Source organism: Trachurus trachurus (assembly GCF_905171665.1).
Source record: "Trachurus trachurus genome assembly, chromosome: 16".
Lineage (NCBI taxonomy): Eukaryota > Metazoa > Chordata > Actinopteri > Carangiformes > Carangidae > Trachurus > Trachurus trachurus.
This window is the reverse complement of record NC_139902.1, coordinates 26,314,894-26,342,847: the sequence shown is the minus strand read 5'-3', so window position 1 is coordinate 26,342,847 and position 27,954 is coordinate 26,314,894. Positions and strand designations below refer to the sequence as shown.

General features: G+C 43.6%; 1 protein-coding gene across 3 annotated transcripts in view; it reads right to left on the bottom strand.

The window, feature by feature from the left end:
- Positions 1-27,954, bottom strand: part of vps13b (vacuolar protein sorting 13 homolog B) — a 339,339-nt gene that overhangs the window by 104,545 nt on the left and 206,840 nt on the right. For all 3 annotated transcript variants that reach the window (XM_083990417.1, XM_083990416.1, XM_083990418.1), the window contains 3 exons: positions 22,631-22,834; positions 16,366-16,492; positions 14,615-14,758 (listed from right to left, as the gene is read on the bottom strand). In XM_083990417.1, coding sequence (XP_083846543.1) covers positions 14,615-14,758; positions 16,366-16,492; positions 22,631-22,834 — 475 coding nt within the window. The remainder of the gene's footprint in view (positions 1-14,614; positions 14,759-16,365; positions 16,493-22,630; positions 22,835-27,954) is intronic.

Below are 27,954 nucleotides of genomic sequence, written 5' to 3'. Positions count from 1 at the left end.
GATATAATAAAGGCCCAAGTTTACTTTAAAGAAATGCACTAAAGCAAGACTGGTCATTAAAGGTAACACAAGAGACCTCAGGGCAAATATAACCAGAAAAATATTTCAGCTACTAGCCTGACATGTTATATTATAGGGTAAGAAGAAGGATGAACTGCATGAGAACGGACAATACCACAAAGAAACACCATAGCAACAACCAGAATAAATAACAATGACAGCATGGCATCGTCATTAAATAGTTAAATGTCACATAATCAAAGTACAGCTGAGCGCTGAGGTCGTGTTGAGTGACACTAAGAAGTGGAGTAATTGTGGGAAGGAGGTCAAGGCAGCGGTATTAAAAGAAGAGAGCATTAGTGTGAGTGAAAGAGGTCGGCAACTTAACACTATTACAGAATTACAGAGTTGTTCACAGAAACTCAGGCATGTGGGGACAGAGTTGTCACAGAGAGCCAGAAATAAACAGGCGCATTTCTGAACTATGTAACGTAATGTGCTCTTCCAAAATAAAAGTTATTGCATATGTACTGTGTTTCCATGTCTGGGTGTAAACTCCAAATGCTTTCCTATAATTGTAAAATATGCGCTTGTTTTATAACTCGAGCACATATGACAGTAACTGCAGGGAGAAAACAAGTGGCAATTAGCAGCACTTCTGAGATCAAATGAAAGCAGTGGCAGTGAGCTGCTTCTCAAACATCCCATGTTAATGAATTGTTTATTGTTTATCATATTTTTTCCCATGTTCTTCTGTTGAATAGCTCCTGCAGATTTTCCCTATTGAAAAAAAAACAAACCATAGTAGGTCAGGTCACTTAATCTTCCTGACAGAACTATTCAGTCGAGCTTCGTGCTTGCAGGATGCCTGCATGGAAATTAACTTCTGTATCTTGACAACATCAAGAGTTTACAGGTTAGGCCCCTGCAGTGCTACCCACTATTGTTTACCAGAACCATAAAGCTGATAGCAGGCCTCTGTGCCTTTGTGCTGATGGAAGAAAACCTCAATGCAGCAATACCTCATGTTAATCAAAAATAATAACAATAATACTTAACCAAACGCCATAAAGACTGCAATTCATTCTCTTATTTTCTTGCGGAGAACAGAGGGGGGAAGACATTCATAATATGAAGTCACTGCTCTCTGTGTGCCACAACAGCGGTCACAAAAAAAAAAAAAAGGGCATCAAAGGCAGTCATTTAATACTTGTAACTTTGTTTCAATAACAAAGGCAACCTGCTATGCACTTCAACTGAACCACAACAAAGAAGCAGTGGAAGGTCGCGACCCCGGTGCTCGCAAATGGATGCCGAGTGCTTCAGAGTGACTGTCAACTGTACTTTAAACAGAGTCTACTCTGGAGCGCAGAGTGGGGCCGTTTTAACAAGCTCCCATCCACCCAGCTAATGGTGCTGGTTGGTGCATTTATTCCTCCAGGGTTTAACAACATGTTCCTCAGAAGAAGCACGAGACAATATTCTCTCCAAGCCCCCGAGCATCTCTCCTTTGTCCCTCTCCTCTCCGTCGATCTGCTTTGAACAGGATTAGAGAAATAACAAAGTGAGAATATTTTGCCTTCCATGTCAGAGACTCTTATTCCCCTGATGTCATGTGACATACCGGGGGGAAAGCAAACATCCGGGTGACAGTAATAATTTATGCGTGTTTACATTCCTAAAGCGCTGGGTCAGTCGGAACACTTTTCTCCCAGAAAGACCTACCGGAGGAAGAAGTGAGGAAAGGAGAAGTGGAATAGGACATGGCTGGTCTGAAGAGAGGAACGCCTGTGAAACACCTCAATAAAACAAAGGAGAGATGGAGAGATGAACAGAAACATGAATGCGGAGATGATGTCCTTCCATTTTCAGCTGCTTTATGGTTTGGAAAAGCCCTGGCTCAAAAACAAAGATGCGAAAATGATAAAGGCTGGAGAATGAAAAGAAAAATTGTGAAAAAGGAGTGAGTTAATGCGGTCCATATGGGACCTACAGTACTGTGCTGCTCCACAAAAAAAACCCTGGCTCTGGGAGCTGCGGCGGCCAACGAAGCCGTTTTGTAATTGATTGAACTTCAAAACCTGTTTTCTCCTGCGCCTGCACACGACATTAGTTTACTTACAAATATTTTGGCACAAACAAAACGCAGATTGCCATTGCTGCGTAAAAAGAAAAACGAGAGAACTGTATCCAGAGCTCTGACATTCAGCAGGGCTGCAGCGCTGTGGCTCAACACGTTGAGTTTAATACCGAGGCCTTCGCAGTGTGTGTGTGTGTGTGTGTGTGTGTGACTCTGTGTGTGTGTGACTCTAGGCCTTCGAAGACGCTCGCCAAACCCACCATTGCCCCCGCTCCTAATCTCTGGCAATCAGGAATGATTTAAAAGGTCTGACAGACACCACCCTTTAAGCTCAACAAGAGGCTTATTACATCAGTCGTCCAACAACAGATCCACCAATCTAAACCAAAAAAAAAACCCTGATTTCAGATCCACCAATCAAATCCTCACCGTTGAGTCCGGGGGGTGATTGCGAGGACATGCAGGAATTAGCCCATATCACTACAAAAACACAGGCTGTTTGTATAAGCAGGATGCACTGCAGTTGTATTACTCATTGAAGGAAGTGTTCGAAAATGCCAGAAGACAATTCCTAGATTAATAACACAACCGTGTTAGTGAAAACAAACACAGGGGGAAAAGTGTCCTGACCACCATGATGTAACTATTCAGAAATGATACACAGACCTTTCTCTGCTCATCCGACATAATCTCTTGGCTGGAGTAGGATGCTGCTGAATGGACTTTATCACCAAATACTTCCATCATTAATGATAAACAAGATATCAGCCATATGGTAAACAAAGCAGCGAGAGTGAAAACATTGAAATTTTATAATAAAGTTATCATGGGGCTAAAGCCAGATGGAGAACTTGGCAGAACTAATGTGGCTGATAAATGGATGAATTGCCGTTGTACATGTAATGTAATGTAATGTAATGTAAAAAAAAATATATATATATATATATATATATTAACTCGATTCTCCTACATCCCTGGAAGACTGCAACCTGACTCCTTACATTTTATATAGTAACTAATTAAATAAAGATGAAGGCCAGATGTGGAGAAAGGTGTAATTAGAAGACACACTATAGCACAAGTGAAAGTGAATGAGAGACAGAAGCACCCTGGGGTCCGTCTTAATTGCTGTGATCCTGGCTTCCACAGCAGCAGAGTCATCATCAGTCTTTTTTTTTTCTTCCTTCATCTTCTCTTCTTTCTTTCTTTCCATGGGAATGGGTTAGAGAACAACTGGCTCTCATTAACTGTCACCATGCCTATTTACTTTTGAAATTTGTGTGGGGGTAATTTTCTAATCTAATATTCAGGCTCCAGTGTTTTCACATGCCACAAGTGTCCCTGAGTGAGGTGGGCCTGATGGTGACAACGGCATCTGAAAGCTGCGGGTGTGAAAGTGTCTGTGGGTTTAGCTTCTGTGAGAAATCTCAGAGTCAGAGTCAGAGCGCTGTGTGTGTGTGTGTGTGCGGAGCAGCGCTTGCACTTACGACTGGATTTTTAAACATCTATTAATCGTGCAGCTGGATAAGAAGAGGAAAAAAGTGTAACGAGCACTCGGAGTAACTCTTCTTTATTCTGATAACTGTTTATATACGCAGCGGGATTCAAAGGCACGCACACTCAGTGCAGCTAAAAGCTACGCAGCGAAGTAATCATCAGGTTTCAGCCGGGGCCCTTCAAGATCACTCATCCAAGCTTTCAACTTAACATCATTAACTTTGGCATTATGTTTTCAAAAAACCAAACAACAAAAGAGACTTCAAACTGCATTGTCTTCAGCCTGGGCTCAACAGTTCACCAAAGCAGACGTCTGAGAGACTTCAAAAAGCAAAGCAGAGATGCCTTTCATTAGGTCATAGAGTGTTCTTCTCGAAAACGCCTGCACTCGCGCGGCGCTGCCTGGCGGCCATGTCTGTTTTCTCTGCTTTAGTAACAAGGTCATGGGGAAACAGCAACAGCAGGGAAAACAATGGTGACCTGAGGTGAGATGAGGCTGTTCAGAGCAGAGGCCGGGGTGGGGAGGTGGGGAGGTGGGGGTGGGGAGGAGGGGGTGCAGGGTTGAGAAGGGCAGATGAACCCCAGGTGGTCTGTGAGTGATGCTGCTGTGATCAGCCCACACCCCGGGGAGCCTGCACGCACACAGCTCGTGGTTACGAAAAGGCCACACTTGCAAAGATACAATAAAACGGCATATACAGTATATATACACACATAAAAAAAAGCGAACGTGCAGACCCACACACACACACACTTACACAAGATTGCATACAAATTCAAAGAGCGGCGTGAAGACAAGAACAATCCTGGCTCGGTGTCTATTTACAGAGCTGAAATTAGAAGAGGAGGACTGAAGTAATCTTCCTTTAATTTCTCCCTGGATGTGCTCCCAGGTCTGAGAGAGACAAAGGCTCTTATGTGCTGTATGTTAGGTTCTCAAAGGAGAATGATGCAAGACCCCCCTGTCCCCTCGTGCGAGTTGTCGACGGGGAGGGCCACGGTAAGGGTTGGGGGGGACACGGAGGACAAGGCTAGAGGACACAGACCAGACCAGGTTCAGTTCATCATCGTGGGAGGAGAAACCTTCAAAAAAACTTCAGGTGTGAAAAATCCACCGACACTTCGCTGCTGCAGCGGTCGGATCCAGAAGCGAAGGAGTCTGACAAGGACATGACACGGTGTGTGTGAGGATTTAAAACTGCACAACTACATGTAGCTCATCATAACTCATTTTCTTCTCTGGCTCCAGTGCAGATTTCAACTCTACTACAACTTAAATGAACTCTTTATCCATAAGAGATTTCCCCTCCTCTCAGTGTTGTAATATGCGAGGTGAACTCTGACATGTAAACCCCCCCGGGCAGAAGCGGCTCGAAAACAGACAAACTGAAACAGGTGAGGTGTAAAAACCAAGCCCTGCCTCTTGACTATCTAAGGCACCTGAGCTATGTTTCTGAGTCGGGGTCTCAAGTGGCTACATGGCACCTATCTGTACATGCCTATCATTGCCTGCGTGCGCTCTGCATTTGGGTTCACATGCCTCCAGTCTGGTTTTAGGGGCCCAGGCACAAGCCCAAAGCACAAAGATATCATTCATTTCACACATGCATTCATAGTAGGGCTGGGCGATATGGACCAAAAGTCATATCCCGATATATTTTGTCTGAATATCGATATACGATATATATCCCGATATTTTTCCGCAAAGTGAGAGCAAATGTTCAGTCAAAGTTAAAGCCAAATATGACAAGTCACAGGTAGTTTTATTGAAACTGGCTATTTCACTGAACAGTTGCAAAATCAAATGAATAATTAATAAACAGGTTTCTTCATCTGGTTCATGAATAAATGTTCAGTTGCTCAAATAACAAAATATAAACATAAATACTGCCTGACAAGAGTACCTTTTTTGAAATCAAAGTAATGGAGTAATGGATTTTAGAAGGCGTGATTCCATAAGGCCTCTTCTAAGATCAATGTTAAAAGTTGGCTGGAAATGTGAAAATATTGTCATTATCATGTATAATTTATTATAAGACATTTCTGTAACATAAACACCAGCTATAGCAGAGTCTTATAGAAAGGCACTCTTGAAATAAAAAAAAACTATCAATTGCCTGCACTAAAAACTAAAAAACAACAACTATGTGTCTCTGTTATTTCTCAGAGATTTTTTTTTTTTTAACCTGGAGTCACGTGACGTGCCCCACGTCTTTTCCGGTCAGTCGTCATGGAAACGTCACGTGACACTCACGGACCCACGGTTTGGACCAGAGTGAAAACAAACGTGTGTAAACCATGCATGTATTATATTATCATAGATCCATGGGGTAAACGCGAACCTTACGAGCTGAATCTGGTGAAAGCACCGCGGCTCACAGAGGTCTGGAGCTCTGACGCTGCTGCAGGGGACGACGTGCTAATGGCTAACGGCTAATAACAGCTAACGGCTAACAGCTGTGCTACAGCAGCTGACTGAGCCTCTAGAGCCGCGGCTCGGCTCGTTAACGGCAACGAGGTCGACGTGGACTCGGTGCGTTCCTCTTGGTCAGCTGGTGAAGCAGCGGTCTGAAGCATGAAAAAATAGGAAGAGGAGGGGCGGCGGCGCGGAGCGCGGCGAGCAGTGCAGAGAGCTCCAGATCAGCAGCCTGAATGGAGCAAGGATCACAGCGCAAATTTGAACTATATCGATATATGCGATATGGTCAAATTCCATATCCCATTAAAAAATATATCGATATATTTTTTATATCGATATATCGCCCAGCCCTAATTCATAGGGGAGCAGCTGATAAAATAAACAAAATGTGACAATTCCTGAAGTGACTGCTTAATCCTCGGGTCTATAAAATGCTGACCGCAACTTTTCAAAGGCTTTTTTTTGTTTGACAAACAGATTTTAAAAAGGTGTTTTGTATAATCATGAAGCAGACACGCAGCCAGTGTTCACATTTGAGAGGCATTTTTGATTTAAACAATAAATCCATCACTCGAGTCGTAACCCCAAAAGTTGTTGCTGATTATATTTCAGCTGATTAATGGACTAATCATTTTATACCTAATATGAGATTGCAAATGGGCACTTAGAAGATTTATATTATACTTCTATGTGACCTGGATAACATACCAGCAGAGAGATGTGGAAAAAAAAACTGAGAGAGAGAGAGAAAATGTGCCTGCGCCATGGAAAATCTTCCAAAAGCCTGGAATGATTTGTGAATTTTGATTTAGGGTAAATATTTAGTTTAATGAGAGGAGCAGTCCAGGAGGAACTCGGTAGTAGCCGGCTCCAATCAACCACAGGAGTTCAAAAAATCACAGTGAGGACGGAGCAGATACTGAACATTGATATATCAAATGCAAACATACATGCACACCCACCCACACACACACACACACACGTGCGCTAACACACTTTTAATACACTATCCGAGTTGCAGAGAGAGAACCCAATACTCTCCATCACCTGTTATTCTAGGTGGGATCTTGCTTACACAGGTGTAGAGGGAAAAAAAAAATCTGTTTCCTCTTTTCACCTCTTCAGACAAACACTCTGGGTTTTTTCACTGAACAAAGTCTAACAGGACTGTGTGTGCATGTGTGTGTATGTGTGCATGTGTGACTGTACTAGTTGGCCTGGTGTGCCCTGCTTTTACTAGTCCCCTGTGTCCCCAGTGTGTAACCCCGTTTCCCTTGCAGGCAAAGAGAGAGAAAGAGAGAGGGCACTCCTGACTCCTCCTCACCTGAGTCGACACCCGATCCCAGAGTTCACGATGGGGGCCCTGCTCCCTCTCCTCAAAGGCGCCGTTTGTTTCCCCCCCCCACCCGACTCCTAATAGAATTCCAACCTCCGTGATTTTATCTGGAGTTTTCACGCCAATTTTGCCAAAACTGATTGAGGGCAGAGCAAATTCAGCTGCTACTGATCTCAAATAGACAAGAGTTGGGGGGGGCCGGGTTTTTAAAGAATGTGCCACGGTTTTTATGCTTTGAGAAGAAAGCTTGGTCGGGGAGGGGTTGCACTGCAGGCAGGGCCACGAACAGGGAAGGTGAGTTGTTATGACTGGCTGTCAATTAGCAGTTGATTCACACAGGAGGGTCAGTGAGACATGAACAAAAAAGGAGGCGGAAAAAAAAAAAAGATACGGTTTCATAACAAAAGGAGGGCAGTGAGATGAACACTGGCTATGAAAATATGTATGTTTAAGATAAGCTGAGACAACAACGCTCACTTAACCAATGTGAGGCAGCCAAAATGGAAAAGGAGATGGCTGCGCAAGGAGCCTTATTTATTATTACTCTTAGCAGCAACAGGGTGAATGAAAATAGTGCGACGTAGGATGGGGAGAGGTCAGGGTGAAAGGGATCTGGCCCTCAGAGAGGGTTAATAGCCAGGCTGACTGGTTAAGAGCTGACCCCGCAGGAATGTCAGCTCCCACATTTATGGACAAATACTTTACACAGAACCTGAAATCAAAGCAAACACCGGATTTGGACTTTCTCTTTCTCACTGTGTCACGTCTCATCTCATTAACATTTCCCTCCCCTCTCCTCCTTTACTATACTGTTCCCTTTTGCATCCTCTCTCAGGCCGTCTCCTCGCTCTCAACTGTCTGCCTTGTTCCTTTTTTTTCCCTCCATGCTGCAGATTTTCACTCTTCATCTGATGTCTCCCTATTTCTGTTGGCCAGCAGAGCTCATAAAAGCTCCTCTGACACCTCACTGTCCTGAAAAGATCAGAGGTCGAGAAAGAAACTTCAGTTCTCAAAGCTCAACAGCTACGAGACAATATGAAACACTCATCACAAAGAGGAGCGGTCTTGGAAGAGGTTTACTTTAAACATACACAGACAAGGATCCAGCCTTAGGTTGCTCACTGAGCCAAGCTTGTCAACAACACTGTGGCTTAGATAAGCTGTCTTATGTGCTTTTGGCACTCCGGCCTGCACTCCTACATGAGCGAGAGCTGCAGTGCAATACAAGGGAGCAGGATAGGTCACTAAGCTTCCACTCTCCCACGGTGTAACATTTGGTAGCATTTGGATGGAAGAGTGAGGTGAAGAAAGGTCTTCATTTGTCTCATAGGTTTTATTATTTTATTCATCTGCAAGCAATGTGTGAGGTGTCTGTTGGCTGCCAACCAGTGTTGGCGGATTACATAATTAAATTACGAAATAAATGTAATTGCAATCTATTACAGTTCCTCAGAAAAAAAACATTTGTAATTAAATCTGAATAGATTCTTTTGGATAAACATTAATTCGCCTGCTTTGCGCCTTTTTAGGAAAACTTTCTGCGGGTGATGTGATGTTTTCATTCAATATCAAAGTCGCTATTATATAAAAGTCATTAGATTTCTACGAGGCACAGACAGAATAAATTAATGGCACTGAGAAACCAAATATAACTCTCTAACCCCTACAGTAAGTAACCCTCCCAACACACTGTGGCCTTTCCATCAAATACCAAAACAACGATTCTTCATCATCATCATCATCAATGGAAAAACTTTAAAATCTATAACAGAAAAAAAAAAAGACTCTCGCTGTCCAAACACATTTAAATGTTGCTGAGTGTGGCTGTGTGGATGACATGCACAAAAAAACACATGCATCAGTAAAACACTGCCTCCTCCCCACTAATGGCTTATAACTGCCGTCCAAACCCACTGACAAACCAAAGCAGCTACTGACCAGCAAACTCGTGCCTACTGTAAATTCACTTCTCACAGTGGTTCGTCTTGGCTGCCGAGCGGCGGCGGCTGCTGTCTAACTACTACTGTTGCTGCTGCTGCTGCTGCATTAGTCCAGCTCAGCATGAGACTGCACCCTCTGTGTGTGTGTTTGTGTGTGTGTGTGCAGGCGTTTTAACACTACACACATTAATTCAATCTAAAAACTGTCAAGGAGGAACCTTCCCCACTCTCAGACAGCTTCATACATAACTAGCTGGCTCTGGATGGACACAAACCTCCTTTTCCAACCAGGAGCTGTGCCAGTCCCATGAGGGAAAAAGAGATGAAAGAGAGCAGATGAAGAGCATGGAAAAGACGACGGAAATGATATATATATATTAAAAAAAGGGGGCAATGAAAGAAGAGTTGGATGAAACCAAGGAAAGGCAGGAGATTGAGAAGGAAAGAAAAATGAGGTGCTGCATGCAGACTTATAATGTCAAGTGATGCAAAAAGGAAAGAAAGAAAGAAAGAAAGAAAGAAAGAAAGAAAGAAAGAAAGAAAGAAAGAAAGAAAGAAAGAAAGAAAGAAAGAAAGAAAGAAAGAGGTGGAGGAAGGAATAGAGATAAGGCAGGTAATGGGTGACTGAGCGGTTTTCACTCATTTGTGTTTACTAAAAACTGTAATTCAGTGTTTCCTGTGATGCCTGATACTTTGTCCTGAACCTGGGTACTGCCTCAGTGTGTGTGTTTGTGTGTGTGTGCACTGGCATCGATGTATGTGTGTGTGTGTGTGAGTGTGTGTGTGTGTGTGTGTGTGTGTGCATGAGTGTTGGAGGAAGTCTAAAGCCCTGTTTCCCATGCGTGTAATCATCCCAGGATGAGGTGGAGGATGAAGCAGAGCGGGACTTCCCCCTGCACCAGAGGGTATTTTCCTCTCACATTGTGGTACAAGCACATGGCTGACCCGAGCTGCCTCTGTCTGTGTGTGTGTGTGTGTGTGTGTGTGTCACAGAGAGAGAGAGAGAGAGAGAAAGAGAGGGAGCAACATGGGATGAGAGAAGCATTTTCTTGATCTCCAGCAGTTTGGTGGGACAATAATAAAATACTTTGGGAGCTTGTCATCATGGCAACCAATGCCAACTATGACAGCTTACACTGTAAATCTACATGAAGGAGCGGATGGCATTGAGGTGGTAAATAAGAGAATGATATAGTGTGTATATATATATGAGAGGAAGAAGTGGTGGTTAGGAGAGACAGATGAGGAGGAGGAGGAGGAGGAGGAGGAGGAGAGAGAGGCTGCTTTTTATTTGCGACTTCTTTTTCACTCTCTCTCTCTCTCTCTCTGAAGAACAAATAACGTCATAGCAGAGCTGAGACACAGAATGCAAACACACAACCAGACACTCGGGTCAGCTGCTCGGTCATAAAGCAGCATTACAGCGCTGGCTCCCAAATAAAAGGCTGCAGACAGTTACCATGCAGGGAATGTGGGGACAATGTGCATGCATGTGTGCGTGTGTGTGCAAATGTGCGCCGACATGTGTGTATGTGTGTGTGTGTGTGTGTGTGTGAGGGTATACACTTCTGCGTTGCCATGTGACAGTGCCACTGACAGAGCAGTGAGATAAGTCCTAAAAGCTGCTCCATCATCTATTCATAGCTGTTGTGTGAGTGTGGGACCTCCTGCTGCTGAGAGCTGCCTGGGCTCGGCCCGGCCTCACTTCATCATCATTAACATCCACCAGAAAAATACAGAAATGAAGTCAAACTGTGACGGACCGCGGCTAATGCTGCGATAAACATCCTAATAATGCAGTGATTTAAAGAGCAACAAATCTGCCTATATGGACTGCTTAGAATCAATCATGTTTCATTTACTTTGCATCTCAATCATGATTCAAATGGAAACTGTGGACAACTGGCTACGGCGCACAATGACTGAACATAACGGATGGATGATGAGAAAATAACAAGCTCGTTCTGTATGGATGTAGGGAATAACAGCTCAGTGACTAGAAATGACTGAAATCGCACACACACACACAAGGCTTGCACACATTGCCCACGCGCCTGGCTTGCCTCACCACTGCCAGGGAACCCAAAAGCCCCTACAAAACAAATTCATTAACCCAGACAATAAAACACAGCTGTGAGGGGCAATGGGAACTGTTTGAAATCTGCATAGAATCTGTCGAAGGCACACGGCATGTTCTCAAAACGTCTAGGAAAAGAAAAAGAAGAAGAAAGTTTAGAAAAAAGAAAGAGAGGAAAAATTTGGAAACCGGAGAGAGAGAGAGAGTGAGGAAGGAAGGAGCGGTGTTTGATTTAAACTTTAACCGGAGACGGCGCTGAGTGTGAGAGATACTTTATTGACGTACAACAACAAAAAAACAAAAACAAAAAAAACAATTCCTCTGCACCAGATGCTTAAAAGATCCAGGACCTGTTTTTAATTGAGTCCTTTGAACAGGTTGTATAAAGGAAGTACAAACAAAACTGTCAAATACTATAAATATCATTACTGAGGTTGAGTTTGAATTAAAGAAAAAACAAAAACAAAGCAGGGGGTGAACATCTGTTTCATTATTTGGCCATTTTAACCATAGCAAAAAAAGCCTGTACCTGTTCAAAACTCACTCTCCAAACAAAAGGAGCTCACGTAGCACTGATGTTATCTGATGGTGGTGTTTCTAATGTGTTAGCAGGGCGTAGACAGGCTGCTGGGAGGACAGGCCAACAGAGAGGGAGAGAGAGAGAGGGAGAGGGAGAGGAGAGGAGAAGCTGTTGGGGTCTGAGTGTGTCACCACATGACGCTGTAGCTGCTGCGTGCGCCACTAGAGGGCTCTGCAGCTTGAAGAATGAGCGTCTGCAGACCGGAACACGCCAGACTCAACCGTGTCTTACTCATACTGACCTCCCTGCTGCCGGGTCCGGGGCCAAGCAGCCGGACAGATGCGGTCGCCAAAAGACTTACGACACTGAGATAGATGGAGGTACAAATAGTTTTATAGCGAGTGTCCAAAAAAATCCAAAGCCAAACCACATTTATTCAGAGTAACCTCTGTGCTGTGCAGCTGCACAGAGGTGAAGACACACACCGACTGACCCCAATGTTCATGAAACTGTTGTGCTCTATAATGCCACTACTATAAAACTGAAAGAGTACAGAACATGGTGTAATACGACTGAAATCAAGTAGTACTATAAAAGTAAGAAACCCAACCACAGTGTCTAAAAAGCCGGTATTAACAGGAATAAGGGGATATTCCCACGTGGATGGATTATACAGTTTCTCAGCAGTGGATGGAGGATCAGTGTACTACATCTCTCCAGACCTGTGGTCATTTCAATTTCACTTCATCTAAGCTGAAGGCAGCATTACCATGGTGGTAAGATGCACATGTCATAACAAAAACTGACTGTTTGTCCTCAGGAAACGTAGCCGGGGGAAACACTTAGCAGCTACTGTCATGTTGTTCTCAAGCAATACCCCTTAATCCCTCGGCTCCTCCGGCTGGAAATGTGTATTTGTGAAACTAAGTGTTGCTGGAAAAGTAGGAAAAAAATGCTCCATTTACACTGCCTTCGAGAAACATCTTAAATCAATCCAATCGAAATGACCTTTCTTAAATAGAGTACGACTTTGACTTTCTTTCTTTCTTTTTTTTCAACTGTTGCCAGTGGACCTCCCAGAATAGCTGATGAAGTTTCTCATCCTGCCTTAAACCTGGATGAACCCTCTGCAGCCGTTAGCTGCCCCTCAACAGAATCAAGCCATGAATCATTACAAGTCGGGGTGAGGGCTCAGAGATCACCCAAATCAAGACCAGATGCACAACAGGCACCTCCTTTAGGACTGACAGTATAAATAATATTATATATGAACAAATACAAGTCAGCAAACCTCCATGTCCTTCTCTTATTTGCTACCATAGTGCTGCTTTAACAAATGTGACATAATGTTTTATGGTGTTGATTTGCCTTCAGGAGATAACTCTGATGTGGTAACTGCTTGTGTTACCTGTATTAAACATTGTCAAACACGTCTGTAGTGGTAACGGAAACAAACTGTGATTATAGGAACTAGATCCCTTTAAAATATGTGTTATGTGTTTCCCCTGAGAAGAGAAGCTAACCACATCACCTTTTAAAAAAAGCCCTTTACAACAGGGGTCAGCAATTTGGTTTAATCATGAACCATTTATTTCCAGTAGTGTTAAACAGGTTAATTGGCCCGGCGGTGGTGGAGTTGCGCTGTGTTGTACTGTTTTGTTTGTTACAGCTACATCTCATTTGTGGGTGTTCGATTTCATTGACGTTTGTTTAAGGATTGTATCTGACTGCAGATGTTATTTCCCATTAGAACGTGTGAGCTACAGTAGCTTATTCAATACTCATTTGGCAGAAAAAGGACTAAAAACCCTTTATTGATGGTTGAATGAATGTGCTGTTGTTAATGTTGTTGCCTTAGAAAACAACTGTATTAACAGGCTGTTAGACCACCACCTCCGAAACTATGAAAGGGGAAAACTTCACTTCAGCTTTGGTTGCGCGGGGGCCAAATGTTTTTTTGTCGAAAAAGGGCTGGATTTGGCCAACGCGACGCTATTTGCCTACCACTGCTTTACGGGATCTGAGTCATCTGATGCCGTCACTGCACGTCAGTACACACACGACCGCCAGTAAAGGGCAAATCCAAGCAGAGAGAGAGAGATAACAGAGAAATCACTCTGTCAACTCTCTTAATTTCATACCACCCCCCTTCTTCCTCCTCCTCCTCCTCCTCTCCTCTCCCCTGTCCTCCTCACTCCTCTGACTCCCATCCTCACCGCAGCTGGTAAATATTTTTATATTGTGTTCCATTAGAAAGCTTTATTAAGCGGTCAGACAGGGCAAATGGCGCCTGGAAGCTCCCTGTCCTGTAAACAATAGGAAGGGCCCTGAAAGCTGCAGCTGAGCACAGCGCAGTAAACTAAGGCCACATTAGAGAACTGCCTTGCTCTGAGTGAGTAAATATTTAAATGTGTTAGATTCGCCCAAAATAGTCAGGGGGGCGATAGTTGAGGCCGGGGTTATGTATAAGGAAAAACGGTCATGATGGGGAGTTTTGGAGCCAAACTGGCACAAAGCCCTGTGGACTGATTAGTGAATGGATCTGTGTCAGGTTGTGGCACTGTGTGAAAAGATTAAGAAGCCATTATCATAACAGCACAAAGGTGGTCCGTGCTCTGTGTGTGTGTGCAGATGTGATATAAATACTTTAATGCACAGCAACCAGAGTTTCGATGTCCAAATAAAGTCATCCCAGTGTGAATGAAGCGAACGTGCACTATGAATGTATTATTACTGTATTTTTACCTCGGCACGTTTCTCAGGAGCGTCTGTCCCCACCATGTTGTCTCTGAGCAGCTGCTGCAGGAGCTGCACCTGGGCGACGCTGAGGTAGAAGTCCAAACTGCTGGTCACGTTCACCTCCAACGAGTGGCCACACACCACCACCTCCTAGAGGGGGAGAACGACATGAAGAGGAAGCAAGAAAATGATTCAATAAGACATCAGGACGGCTTTCTGACCTCGCTGCACTGTTTTAACGTTTTTAACTTTTATACTCTTGGTCTATTTACTTTCTATCTCCCCTCTATCTTGTTCTGTTTAGCTCAGTTGTTCCCCTCCTTCCCGTCTTCCTCCTCCCTCCTCTGCCTGGAGGCTACATCTAACAGGATATCACTCACTAACACTCCGGGTTGAACCACACACATGAGTCAGACCTACAGTAACTACACACAATGGTATTGGCGACTGCTGCGTAAACATAATCTAGTCAGACCCACTGTTTAAAAACATAGCGGGGACTGCTAATGTTTTATCCAAAAATCCATTGTAGCATTAATATTTCAGCTTGTTTGTTCTTATTTAGATTCAAATACATAAACATATTAAGTGCGTCGTCATTAGTATTACAGTTATTAGCAGAAGCACTCGCTGTAATTTTCAGACATTAGGTCATGACATCATGATACAACAATGAAAGCGGAGCGTTTACTGCACGATGTAATAAATGTGTTTATAATTGAATAAAGATATAAGTTACATTCACATGGTAAGCATACATAAATATATAGGAAATGAGTATGAATGGCATTATAGAAATTGCTGTAATTTATCAACACTACCTAGTTCAAGGTCATGTTTTGCTTGTGTTGTTACTGGCTCTGAGTCTCTATATCTCAAGGAGATACAGAAATCACATTGTGTGTGTGTGTGTGTGTGTACTTGTATAGTTATCTTTGTGAGGACTAGTTGGAGTTTTAGACCTTGACAACGAGGCCGTTTTTGGAGAGTTTTGAAGGACATTTTGGCCGCCCCCCTTCGCTTTCTGACACATACTGAGGCTGTTTGAGTGTAAAGGCGTAGTTTCAGGGTTAAAGGTGAACTACAGTTTAATTTAGGGTAATAATAGAGGTTGGGATTAGGCTCTTAGCTGTCATGGTTAAGGAGGACGTCCTCACAAAGATAGAAATACAAATGCACAAGAACATGTGTGTGTGTGTGTGTGTGTGTCTCAGAGCAAACTATGGATTAGCTGTTATGCATTGTCAAGGGGCACGTTAGCGTGGTCGGACGGAGCATCAAAGAGGCAGGAAGTCTCAGAGAGCTGTGCCAGAAAACATCAGCTGTATAAGCAGAAAGGTTTGAACTCTGTGGGTCAAAAGCCTCCATTACATGGCAAAGGACCGGCTGAGGGATTCCTTAATGAGTAAAGTTACTGTATTGCTGAGCAGCAGAACATAAATACTTCTGACATCTAACATAATCAATGTCTATTTTCCTCTACAGTATGAACGACGGATTGTGAGAGTAATGGGTACGATCGTGAATGTAACAGGTCACGGTCAAAGGGCCACAGGATGTCGGTGCAAGTAGTGAACTAACTTCTACAAAGCAGATGAAGGAAAATATGCAACCAATCCTCTCTCTCTCTCTGCCTTTGTTGTCTTTTTATGTTGCTATGGTTATGAATGAATTCTCTGGTGGAAAATTTGAAAACTTTTTTTTTTTTTTTTTTTTTTTAAAGAGAAAGATGTAATGCTGGATTCATGGATGCTGACCTCGGCCTGTGGGCATTCGGGGGAGAGGTTCTTGCTGAAGATGATGGCCGGGGCCGCGGTCACTCGGACAGAGAAGTCGGTCAGGATCGGTGTGAGGATGGCCCGCCGCTCCTGGTGCCTCCTGATACTGGAAACACAGATACACATACAGGACAGAAACAAACTGTTAATGGGGAAATTTCCTCCGGCAGGCTCCATAACCGATGTGTTGCTGTTCATTTTCTCTTCAATATCCAAGAAAAACTTTGACGACGACTTTTCATTGGTTGCAGCAACATCTGGAGAATATAATTTATGAAGGTCCTCTCTGGTCTGCGATTAGTTTACCTTATAGCAACTTAATGGATCTTTTCATTCAAAAAGTATTTATTACATAATAATAATTATTATTACGTTATTTCAGCATTACGCTAGAACAAAAACAGCGACCATAATGGAGCGTTTATTTATTTTACCGCCCTTTATTTACTCATAACTTGTTATACTTGTAAAGTCTTTTAAGACTGTCCCATCTGCCTAAGAATGACAAGCCAACACAATACAGTCAAAACCACAAAATGTTCACAACCAAGCTATTGTTATGCTCTTCACTGACAGACAGACGCACATTTCAAACTTCCTCAGGGTTTTCAAATTCAAACCAGTAGGATGACAAGTTCAACTCAAAATAAGAGACTTCAAAATTGATTTACTCCTTCATGTCTGACCTGCAAAATATTTCTGGTCTTTTGTAAAAAAAGAAGAAGAAAAAAGAAAATTTCTGCTCTAACACGTTTTAGCTGGATGCTTGAATATAGTTTTAGAGACAGAGTGAGACGTTATTTGACAAGTTCCAATTGGGAACACCCCTAAATTGTATACACAAGATCAAACTGAGACCTTCTCGCATCAACTTTCTCCATTTCACTAATGTTCATTCCCACAATCAAGTCATATTTGTGGGAACATTTGTTAGCAGTAAAACAAATATACAAGTGGGCTTTATAAGGTGGTGTTAATTGCCACATCTGCTGCTATTAAAACAATCAAGGGGTACGGCTTCCAATATTTATAGTTGGCCAGGATTATAAAAAGCTCTGTTTCTAGGTGGCCTGGAGTACAGTACTTAACCAGAACCAATATCATATTCACTTCTGCTACACAAATGTGCATTACCAGTGCCCTTAAGGGATTATTCCTGACACATTTCTCTACATAGAGAGTCTCAGGGAGGCCTAATTCGGAGGTCAAATGATCTGTGAGGCCAATTGGTGTTGGCTAATCTCCCCTCAGACGGATTGAAACAACGAGTGTCTCGTTGCAGTGGACAGGTGCTATCATTCACCAGAAGGGGCGAGGAGGTGTGAGTCTCGGTTTACCAGTAATACAGGGGGGGCCTCTGACTGGACCGCAGCGCTGCACGCCTGTGTGAGAGTGTGTGTGTGCACCTTTGAATGGGTGTGGTGCAAACAACAAAAGATGGAAAGAATGATTTTTCTGTGTGTGTGAACAGTGAGCGGGGATATCAGTGGCACGGACAGAAAAAAAAGGAAAGAAAAAAGAGGCCTGCACTGGGTGGCTGACAAGAGGAGGTGGAGGGGGGTTGAGAGGGAGGGGGGGGGGGGTATAGAGAGTTCACAACTCCCTGACACGGGGTCTTTCCGAGCCGGCAACTACACAACTCCACACTGTGACGAGGACAGATCCTGTCAGTGGATCCGTGCCGCTGGAATTTCCTCGCAAAAAACCTCAGGAAGCCAACTGAGGCCACTACGGATCCGCAACTACTGGAACTGAACCCAGGAAAACTGCAGCGTGAACATGCCACGAATCCAAAACCGGACAGGGGAGGCAGGGTGGGGGGGTGTAGTAGTAGTAGTAGTGGTGCTGGTGGCGGTGGTTGGGGGTATCAGTGCAGGGAATGAGGAAAAGGTGTGAACTTTGGAAGTGGTGCGTGTCAAAACTAATTACAAGCGAGGTGCCGTGCTCTTGCTGGTGATTGCAGCAGACAAGTAAAGCTGTGAACTTGACTCTCCTTTTCCTCGTGTGTGTTGGAACATTTTAAATCACATGTTCAGTTATGACTAGTTTGGGTGGTGACTGAGGTTGGGGTATACAAGCACAGTACAGCACAGCACTGCACAGCACAGCACACAGTAGTACAGCAAAGCCCATTTTCCAGCAGAGCCTCCAGTGTTGCTGCTGTTGCTGCCACAGCATAAGGAGAAAGAGAGAGGGGTGGGGGGGAAGGGGGTGTAGGGGGGTGAGGAGGTAACCACAGCCACCTTCAGTGATTTGTTTGGAAGCGCAGAGTGAGAGTTTGAGTGAAACTCACAAACCTCAACAACAACAGCAACTTTGACCTTCTCAGCGTGACCACACAGAGACACAGCTGCTGACTGCTGCCAACGCTGAGGGTTTGTATGTGACAATGAGAAGAGAAGTGTGTAAACAGTAAAAAAAAAAAAAAAAAAGCACAAAAAAAACAGGGATGCTGGACATTTCAACAGACACATTTAGATCCTGTCCGCAGCTAAAAAACCTCCTGATTATTAGATTGAATAATTACTGCAATGTTCTTCACTTGGAAAAAAAAATTCACAGTGAGAAACCGTTATAGGATATAATACAGCGTGTAAATCCCTTGAGTGCAAAAGAAACTGTTAAGCTACATGTTAGGTCATCTTATAATCACCTTCTGATTAGAAATACAGACATAATATCGCTATAGCATATCCAGAGAAAGTCCAGTCTTCTCAAAAAAAAAAAAAAAAAGGCATTCGGCATCTTCTGCTTCTGGAGTCCCAAAGTGTGAGCCCAGAATCTCACCTCATTGCCCTCTCGCAGAATCTGGCCTTGGCACGGGGCCCAGGCAGCCGCGTTTTCATCGACAAGAGATATATTGAGAGTAAGACAGAAAAAATGTAAGTGGTTTAAGCCTTTGGTAGCCGTTTTGCTCACATGAGCTCATCCGCCTCGGTAGTAAGAGCGTAAGACTCGAACATTGGTCCAAATCAGCTACTTAAAAGGGCTGTTCAACAACAGACCCTGGCCGCCACAGCTGGAGAGACACAAGCGAGGAACTTTGGGAGAAGTGGGAGCAGTGGGAGAAAGAGGGGAAATCAGGGTGGTCTACTGGTTAGAGATACTGCTCCTTTGTCTGGTTGAAATGTCAAACACTCAAAGGTCCACTGGCTTGATCATTCAGAGTCATTTTCGTTCAATGAGCATGATATAAAAACTACAAGTTAAAGGGATTGTTCAAAATTTCTGGCAAATTGGCCCATTGCCATAATCCCTATAGTTTTAGGAGGTTTGTTACCTTTATTTGCATTATTCAAATACAGAGACTGCTTGCCGGAAAACTGCCTCAAAGGCAACGCGTATCAGTGGTTTCGCATGAATTTACCTCGAAAACAACTCTGTCTCGTAACGTTACGTTATTATCTCATAGCGTGGTGAATGTGCAGGTCACAACTTGTCCACCAGAGCGTTTTGGAGTTGTTGGATTGTGTATTTGATGAGTTTGATGAGGGAAACCAAGAAATCCCATTAGCCTCCGTAGCGTAGCTCTGAGCAGCTCACGGCTCTGCTCCACCGTTCTAAAAGTAGCTTGCACCGACAAAAAGGTAACAAACCTACTCTTAAAACTACAGAGATTATGGCAATGGGCCAATTTGTCAAAATGTTGAACTATCCCTTTAAGGTTTTTTGTTTTTAACACAGTGTTTCACCTGCATAGAAAGTTTCATGCAGCTCTCAGCTCTCAACAAATTCCTCATGGGCATCTTCATGGAAAACTGTGTTATTTGTAACAACCAATGCACTTTGTGGATGTCTGTCATCTGCAGCTGCAATTGTGTCATTACGTGTGGTGGCTCTGTATCATAATCAGCAGCCTGCATCAGCTAGCACGCGGCCAAATCTACCCAAAGAGGGAAAAAAAAAAAAGGACTGTGATTTTCCTCAAGGAATTTCCTCCTCCTAAGAGTGTGTGTGTTTATTCCCTACAGCAGGAATGTCTCAGGCGTGACCTGATATTTCGTGGCTGTTCAGACAGGTGAATATTATTTCTTTTGCACCCGAGCGTGTCCAATTTCTTCAAAAAGGTTTCCTAAATTAACGTTATATCCTATTAGTGTGATGTTTTATGTTGCCGCCGGCCCTGTAATCTACTTCAGGTGAACACGCTCGATTTAAAAACTGTGGTCAGCACTTACACTGTAACGTGGCATTAAATTATTCCCAGTGTTTCCCACATTTTAACATTTTTTTTGACTAAGAAGAGGTTAACCGACTGACAGTTTTTAGTGTTTAAGCGTATTGTTTGCCTTTATTAAAAGGCATACAGTGGCTGGAGCCCAAAGAGGAAGAAGAAACTGTAAGAACGGGGTCTCCCTTAAATAAATCTTGAGTGGCTGTCACAATAAAGTATCTTTTTGCAGTCTGAGAGCTGAGGGCTCAGCTTTAGTACCACCAGCAACAGCAGCCGTCTGTGTTTTCCTGGCAGGGCTCCAAACACTATCACAGTCTCTCTCTCTCTCTTTCTGTATGTGCATGTAGAACACAGTTAAGAAAATTGTGTTCATAATGAATATAAATGAGGGTTTTTGTGAGTGTGTGAGTGTGTGTGTGCTTGAGTTTGTCGTGTGAGAGGTGTGAGTATCTAAGCCAGCCTCTCTCTCTCTCTCTCTTTCTGTATGTGCATGTAGAACACAGTTAAGAAAATTGTGTTCATAATGAATATAAATGAGGATTTTTTGAGTGTGTGTGTGTGTGTGTGTGTGTGCTTGAGTTTGTCGTGTGAGAGGTGTGAGTATCTAAGCCAGCCTCTCTCTCTCTCTCTCTGACCTGAGAGCTCTCAGTCTCAATCAGACCCGTGTTGACTTTGTACTGCATTCTTCCACGAGGCTTATTTTTAGTTGACAGGGAACAAATCTGGACTCTTTGCCTGTGATTCTGTGAGTTTTGGGCCTGTTCCCTCTCAAAACATGAGTGGAAAAAAAGGATGTGGGGCCAAACAGGCTGTTACACTCATGCTTGTTTTAGCTCCCGAGTCTATAAAAAAATGACAGGGTTTGTAATTATGACTGTGCATGGAGGCTCCATGATAGGGAGCTAACTCAATAAATGCATGCTGCTCCCACACTAAGACTGATGAGATAAATTATGGGACGGTCACAGCAGATCACACAGCACCTGACAAAGGCTGTGATGATTCAATGAGGAGTTTATCAAACTCCACTGTTGTCCATCCACTTGCTTTATGTAACATAGTTGTAAGTCATTAGGACACATTGACTGGAAACCATTAACGTCTGTGTGTGTGTGTGTGTTTTTCTCACTGATTGCTGTATAATACCCCGCGCCAATCCATTTTGCAGATGTTGAGATATTTCCCGTGACAGGTAAAAAATATCGGAGCGGCTGGTGGCGTCGGAGCAGAGGCAGAGGTCAGAGGATCAGCAGAGCCGTTAGTATTCATCTGCTGGGAACAGTGAACGTCTGTACAGTAAAAACTGTTGTGGCAACCCGTTTTAAAGGAGAATTCTGGTCATTTTTGACCCCTAAATTGTTTTCCTGATGGGAATTGATGCAGGCAAACCGAAGTTACACCATGGCTACCCAGCGCTCGGGATAGCGACAATGCTAACCTATGGGGACAATTCTTTCAACATAAACAAACACTCAAAAAACAATCAAATATCTATGGTACATGACTCGAATCCTTACGAGACACCACTGAACTCATATAGTGTACAGTATAAACAGTATAAACTTTGTGTTTTTGCATGTAGTCACTCACCTCAGACAGCCTAACTAACTCACTAACTCACTAACTAACATCCTGGAAAGACATATAATGTCCAAAATATCTCCGACTGTTTATTTTTCTTATCCTGAGCGCCGGGTAACCATGGTGTAACTCAAAAATGGCCGGAATTCTCCTTTAATATGAGAAGCGATATTTCATTCTGGATCAAAAAAGTGGTGGGCCAACCCAACAACATGATTTGATTATGAAAGCTCAGCTTAGCAAACAACTTGTTCCTGCTTACAGCATAAGGCAGACATGCAGATAAGTTTTGGGATGGGACTGGTTTTATCAGTGACTCAGATTGTAGAATAAGTTTGCAAAAACATCAGTGTTTTCAAGGGTTTAAAAGCTGCTGAAGGACGAAGAGAGACAACATCACCACATTGATAAACATATTGGATGCACAAATGAGTTATCTTGCGTCTTCCCCTGACAGTGAAGATGTAAAACAGCGAGGTGAGTCCTGACCTGCTGGCCATGTTCCACTCCAGCGCTGGGTTTTGGGAGTTCCTCTCGCTCTCCGCTGATACGCCTCCTTTGATTCCCTCCTTCTCCGGCTTGAGCTGCTCCCACTGAGCTGTTCCGATGGTGATGGACTGAAGGTCGACCTGGTACTGACGATCCTCCACCTCCGAGCCCGGGTCACGCAGGATGCCGAGGTTCAGCGCGCGTCTGGAGGAAGAAGAACAGAGAGGGAAAAGGAAATTTAGTCAAATCACTTCACAAATCATGCAGCGAGACTTAGATCTTTGAGAAAGTGTATCTTGTTGACAACGTAGTGGAGGAGGCTGCGCTGCCTCATTCAACGAGCAGGTGTCCAGGTCCAAGTAAACTAAATGTATAAAACATGAACAGGTTTTTATTTATTGTTGTCAGGGTCAGGTTGGATCAGGCTGTACTTTACACAGTCAATTACAATGAAGCACATGACCCCAGCAGGCAGCAACAGACCAGGTAGTCTGTTATGCTGAGCCAGTAAAGCGGTTCTGGCAGGAGGCCCGAACCACTACTGACTTCTTTCTTCCCCCCTCGCCTGCTCAGTGGTTTAGTAGCACAAGTTTCTTACAAGATGATTTATGACTAAATCAAAGTCTGTGGTGCTTGTACGGCCAGACCTCAGATAAATAACCCCTCAGGACTCAGGTGAAATAATTTTGCCTTTTATAAAGTTCTGATTCATGCCAGCTTATCATTAGCAGTAAACATTGCCTAAACCCCCTGGCTTGCAGCCACAGTGGTCTGGGAAGCGGAGATCTTACTGCTCACTTCTCCTTTTTTTTTCTATTTCTGTCTCCAGAAAACACAGGACCTCTCTTACAGTACAGTATATACACACAAGCTGTAATATGGTAGAAGAGATGTAGAGATATGTCAGGAGTGGGCAGCGCGGTCTCTGAACTGCTACAGTCAAGTGAGTAAAACTGTCCCATCAGCGCCAAGAAAAAGTGATGTCATCTATTTTGCCTTTGAGAGACAAGATCCTGACGAATTCACGAGGCAACAGGAATAATCAAAATTCAACATCTGCGCATGACATCAGGGCTTTCGGTTCGTTATGATATGTTTATTTGTGCTGGTGAATTCAAATGAGAGCTTAAATGGTATAAATAAGGGCTTAAAATGGCTACAGATGTAGTGGCTGCATGAGTAGTTTTATTTGTTTCGGCAACGTCAATGGCAATTTTCATATAGCGTTTCTCCCTCCGTAGCCACACTGGAGCGGCCTCTACCAGAGCGTGATGTTATGACAATAAGCACCAAGTACAAAAACAATGGCAATGGGAGATCAGAGGTGCATAACTGGATTTAGCTGGATTTGTTGACATACAAACAAGTGAAACAGATCCTTAATCAACATTTGGAACCACATTTATCAACAGACTATAATATAAATCAAACCAAGAGCCCTGTAAGATTTGGGTGGGATGTGTCAGTCTAGATTCATTAGGGCTTTTGTAACAGTACCTCCATCACCCTCTCCAACCCCAAACTGTATTTTTCACATTAAACAAACCACAGTTACCTCATGTGCTTTCCAAATTATCTCTTAACTTCAGCTTATTTAGGAGACTCTCTTACTCATAATCAACATAACATGGGAGTCTGCAGCCAAGTCCTCTGCATTGCTGAGCAGCAGGGTCATCTCCAATGACATAAATAAATATGATAAACATTTGTCTTGGTCATGTAGCCAGTGGAAACCAGTGTGATTTAATATCAAAAGACATATTTCAGCCAATCACAGGAAACAAGAGCTTCATTTCTGACAAATGAGGAAGGGAGGAATTTTGGAAGTTCCCCTAGGGGTGCAATAATAATTGAAGCCAGATTTTCTTGTTGTACATGTCGAGGGGGGAAAACACTGGTGGTTTGACGTATCTGATCGGTCATTTTAAAGACCACACCGCTTGGCCGAGAGGAATTCGGAGAAGAGCCTCGGGAAAACATGGCACTCAGTCTGCCCAGGCGTGTACAGTATACGTACGCACGGATGAAGTGAAAACACACAGAGCGAGGCAGGTGGAACGCAACCTTCTGCTGGGTCTCTGGCTCTGCCATTATCAGACATCTGCCCGCCACTGCCATGTGGTGACATGGTACATGACATGCTTTCGCAGCTGAGGAAGGCCAGGCGGCGGCAGCGGTGGTGGTGGAAGAGGAGGGGGCTCAGATTGGGAGGGGGAGAGAGAAATTTTCCTCAAACACAAGTACTTAGTTCTGCCCTTGTTCCTGAGCCAACCGTATTTTAATTGCAGGAAAAGACCACAGAAACATTATTTTTTACGACAAATTTCTGCTATTTATAAAAATGGATCAAAAGCTCTTGCAGCAAGAACGCGCTGTTTCATGGCATTCATGGCTATTATTTTAAAAAACATTTCTCCCTCTTCTGACACAATTTAAATCCAATTTGACTCTGAAAAGCCACTGGGCCGATTTCGCATCAGAGCTGAAATATGAGGGCTCCCATCCAACATTATTATGGCTCAAAGTCAAAGCCTCCATCTAATTCAAGCCCTCCAGTGGGAAACGGCAGACAAAATAGTCAAGACATGGCAGCGCTATGTATCTAGAATGCAGGTTTTTTTTTGGAAAGAGCGATTTACTGGTACTTCATCACCGAGGAGGGGAGAAAAAAAAATAAAGATGTTCCAAAATTCCTCTGGAAGATACGCAGACAAAATGTACAAATGGGCAATTAATTGCAAGTTATGTTCTTCTGTTTAGCATTCTTTTGGTGTGTGTGTGTGTGTGTGTGTGTGTGTGTGTGTGTGTGTGTGTGTGTTGGGCAGAGGATCAGTCATGATTTGTGTTATTAGGTAGATGTGTGGCAAGACCATGTGTGTAACGTGTTGCAGACTCGTGGCCTGTTTGCTGGAGTGGGAAAAAGGAATCGCACACACACATTCGCCCATGTTTATGTATTGCTACACTGATAACCAACAAATAAGCTCAAGTAGGCACGATGTTGCTCCATGCCACGGTGGTGTAACCAGAGAAGGCTTTTTTTTTTTTTTTACTCTGCACGCTGCTGCACATAACTTTGAAATAACATCCAGATTGGGAGTTTAGAAGTTGCACGATAAGAGAGAAGTGAAAGAAGAAAAAAGTGCGAAAAAATAACATAGCAAAATATTGTGTCAGAGTGTAACACGGATACAAAGTCACACTGAGCAGAGCCAGTGGGTAAATAAGTAAAAGCGTTTGTTGAGAAAGAGCGAAAGTGGAATCTTGGGAGAGCCTGATTACCATGCTGAGGTTTTGAAGGCTAACAGTGGTTCAAGGTTGTAAAATAAACCACAAGGGGATCTGGTTGAGGTTCATGGCTTGATGGTAGGAGTGTGGGAGCTGTGGGCTGTGTTAAAGCCTCTTGCCTGCCGAGGGGATCCTGTGGGGCACGGTGTATCACGGCTCTTGGCTTTTCAATGGCCTCCCTCCACCACCTCCTCCTCCTCCTCCTCCTCCTCCCTCTCTCTTGCTCTCTCTCAAACCACCAATCCACACCCTCCCCATCCAGGCCAGTGGGGCAGGAAGCACCGGGGTAATACCAAGCGCCGCTGGCTTCTGGATCTCGTCACTCTGAAACCCGCAACCTGAACCCGCAACCCCGGACCTGTTTTTCACTTCATTTCCTCAACAATCACATACAATATATGTCTGGTTACACGTTCAACATAAGGCAAGAGGAGGGGGGGGTATGTAAATGTGCATATGTGTGCATATGAGGCCCTCTGCTTCTGCTCTCCTGGTTGAACATATATATACCCAGAAGAAATTTCATTGAGATCTCTGGCTTAATTCGGCCAAGTCAAGCTGAATTAGGTTTCTACACAGATGTGCTGTATTTCAGTTCCATGTCCTTTGTTTTGAGCAGACCCCAGCTGAAGTATATTTGAACGGGAAACACTAACGGTGCGTGTCTTGCTGTGTCATTTCATTTGTTTTAAACCACTTTTTCAAAGTAACATCCAAGGGGCAGAGGGTTTCTATAAATTTCTAAAGAAGAAAAGTGTTCATTTGAGGTTTTAGATATTTCTTTCTGTGTGGCTCCAAACCTTATTAAGCAAAACGCCATTAGCACCCAGAACCTCCTCTGTGGTAATTGCGTTTGTGGAGGGAACGGGGGGGGGCCCAAAGCTGCACAGTGGCTCCTCAATCAGTTCACCACGACTCCCAGCGGCTTAAAGCCGAGTCCCACTGGGCCCGCGTGTGTGTGTGCCGAGGGGGAATTCATAAGCATTATGATTCATGAAACTTGCAATTACTTAGTAAGTTAAGCGCCCCTGTCTACGGTGGTCCGCGCTGGATTGCCAGAAAATTCGGCAACTTCTGAGCTGTGGATTTATGACCCCAGTCAAGTCCAATTGCTGTTAATTTGCATCTACCAATTACAGTAATTAAGGCTCTGAATTAGAAATGCTGAGCAGCCCGTGGAGTGAGAAGGGAAAATGATGTTGTGGAACAAGGCGAGTCAGCAGAATAAGACCCAGTCCCTCAAAGTTGTTTTTTTTTAAAGGCTGCTGCTGCTGCTGCACCTAAAATGATTTATTTTTTTATTTTTTTGGAAGACTGGAGCTTTTTCAACAGAAGTCAAACACACTCACAAAAACAACAAAATATCCAAGACAACAAACTTGTAACAGTGCTCTAAATTTGTCACTTGGCAATAACAAGGGACTTACTTGTGGGTGATTTAAGCCAGCTATAACAACTCCTATCTGTGGGCCTTGTTTGTTCTTTTCTTCTTCGCTGGGACAATACGCTATAAACATAAATTGCCACTTTCCTGCGTCGTCTCGTCTTTGATGTCCTGACAAATTCCCATGACAAAAACTCAATCATGTTTTCTTTTGAAGCCTTTACTAACAGCATTACTCATCACCAGAGCTGCTCCCAACAGAAGCCTGTTATTCATTAGACTGATTGCACTTTAAGACACTCATACTCGACCAATTATATCGTATTTACATAAGCTCTATAGAGGAAACTATTACTTCTATATACAATACAAGTAGGGCTTCGCTCACGCTCATACCACCCTCATGACAAGAGGTACTGTACATGATAGTGAAAAGCTGAGAGGAAAATCCCACAGAAGAAGCCCCTCTGTTTACAATGACATGGTGTATACCAAAAAGTCAGTGTTTGCACTTTGATTTCAACATATCTTAATTACAGGAGTCATTTATCTCCCATGCAGTTTACATGTCAGAAAAAAGTTATAATGTAATAAACAAGGCTCTGCGTCCGAGGCCTTCAGCTCTGCAGAAACCGGCTCACCATGTGCGCAC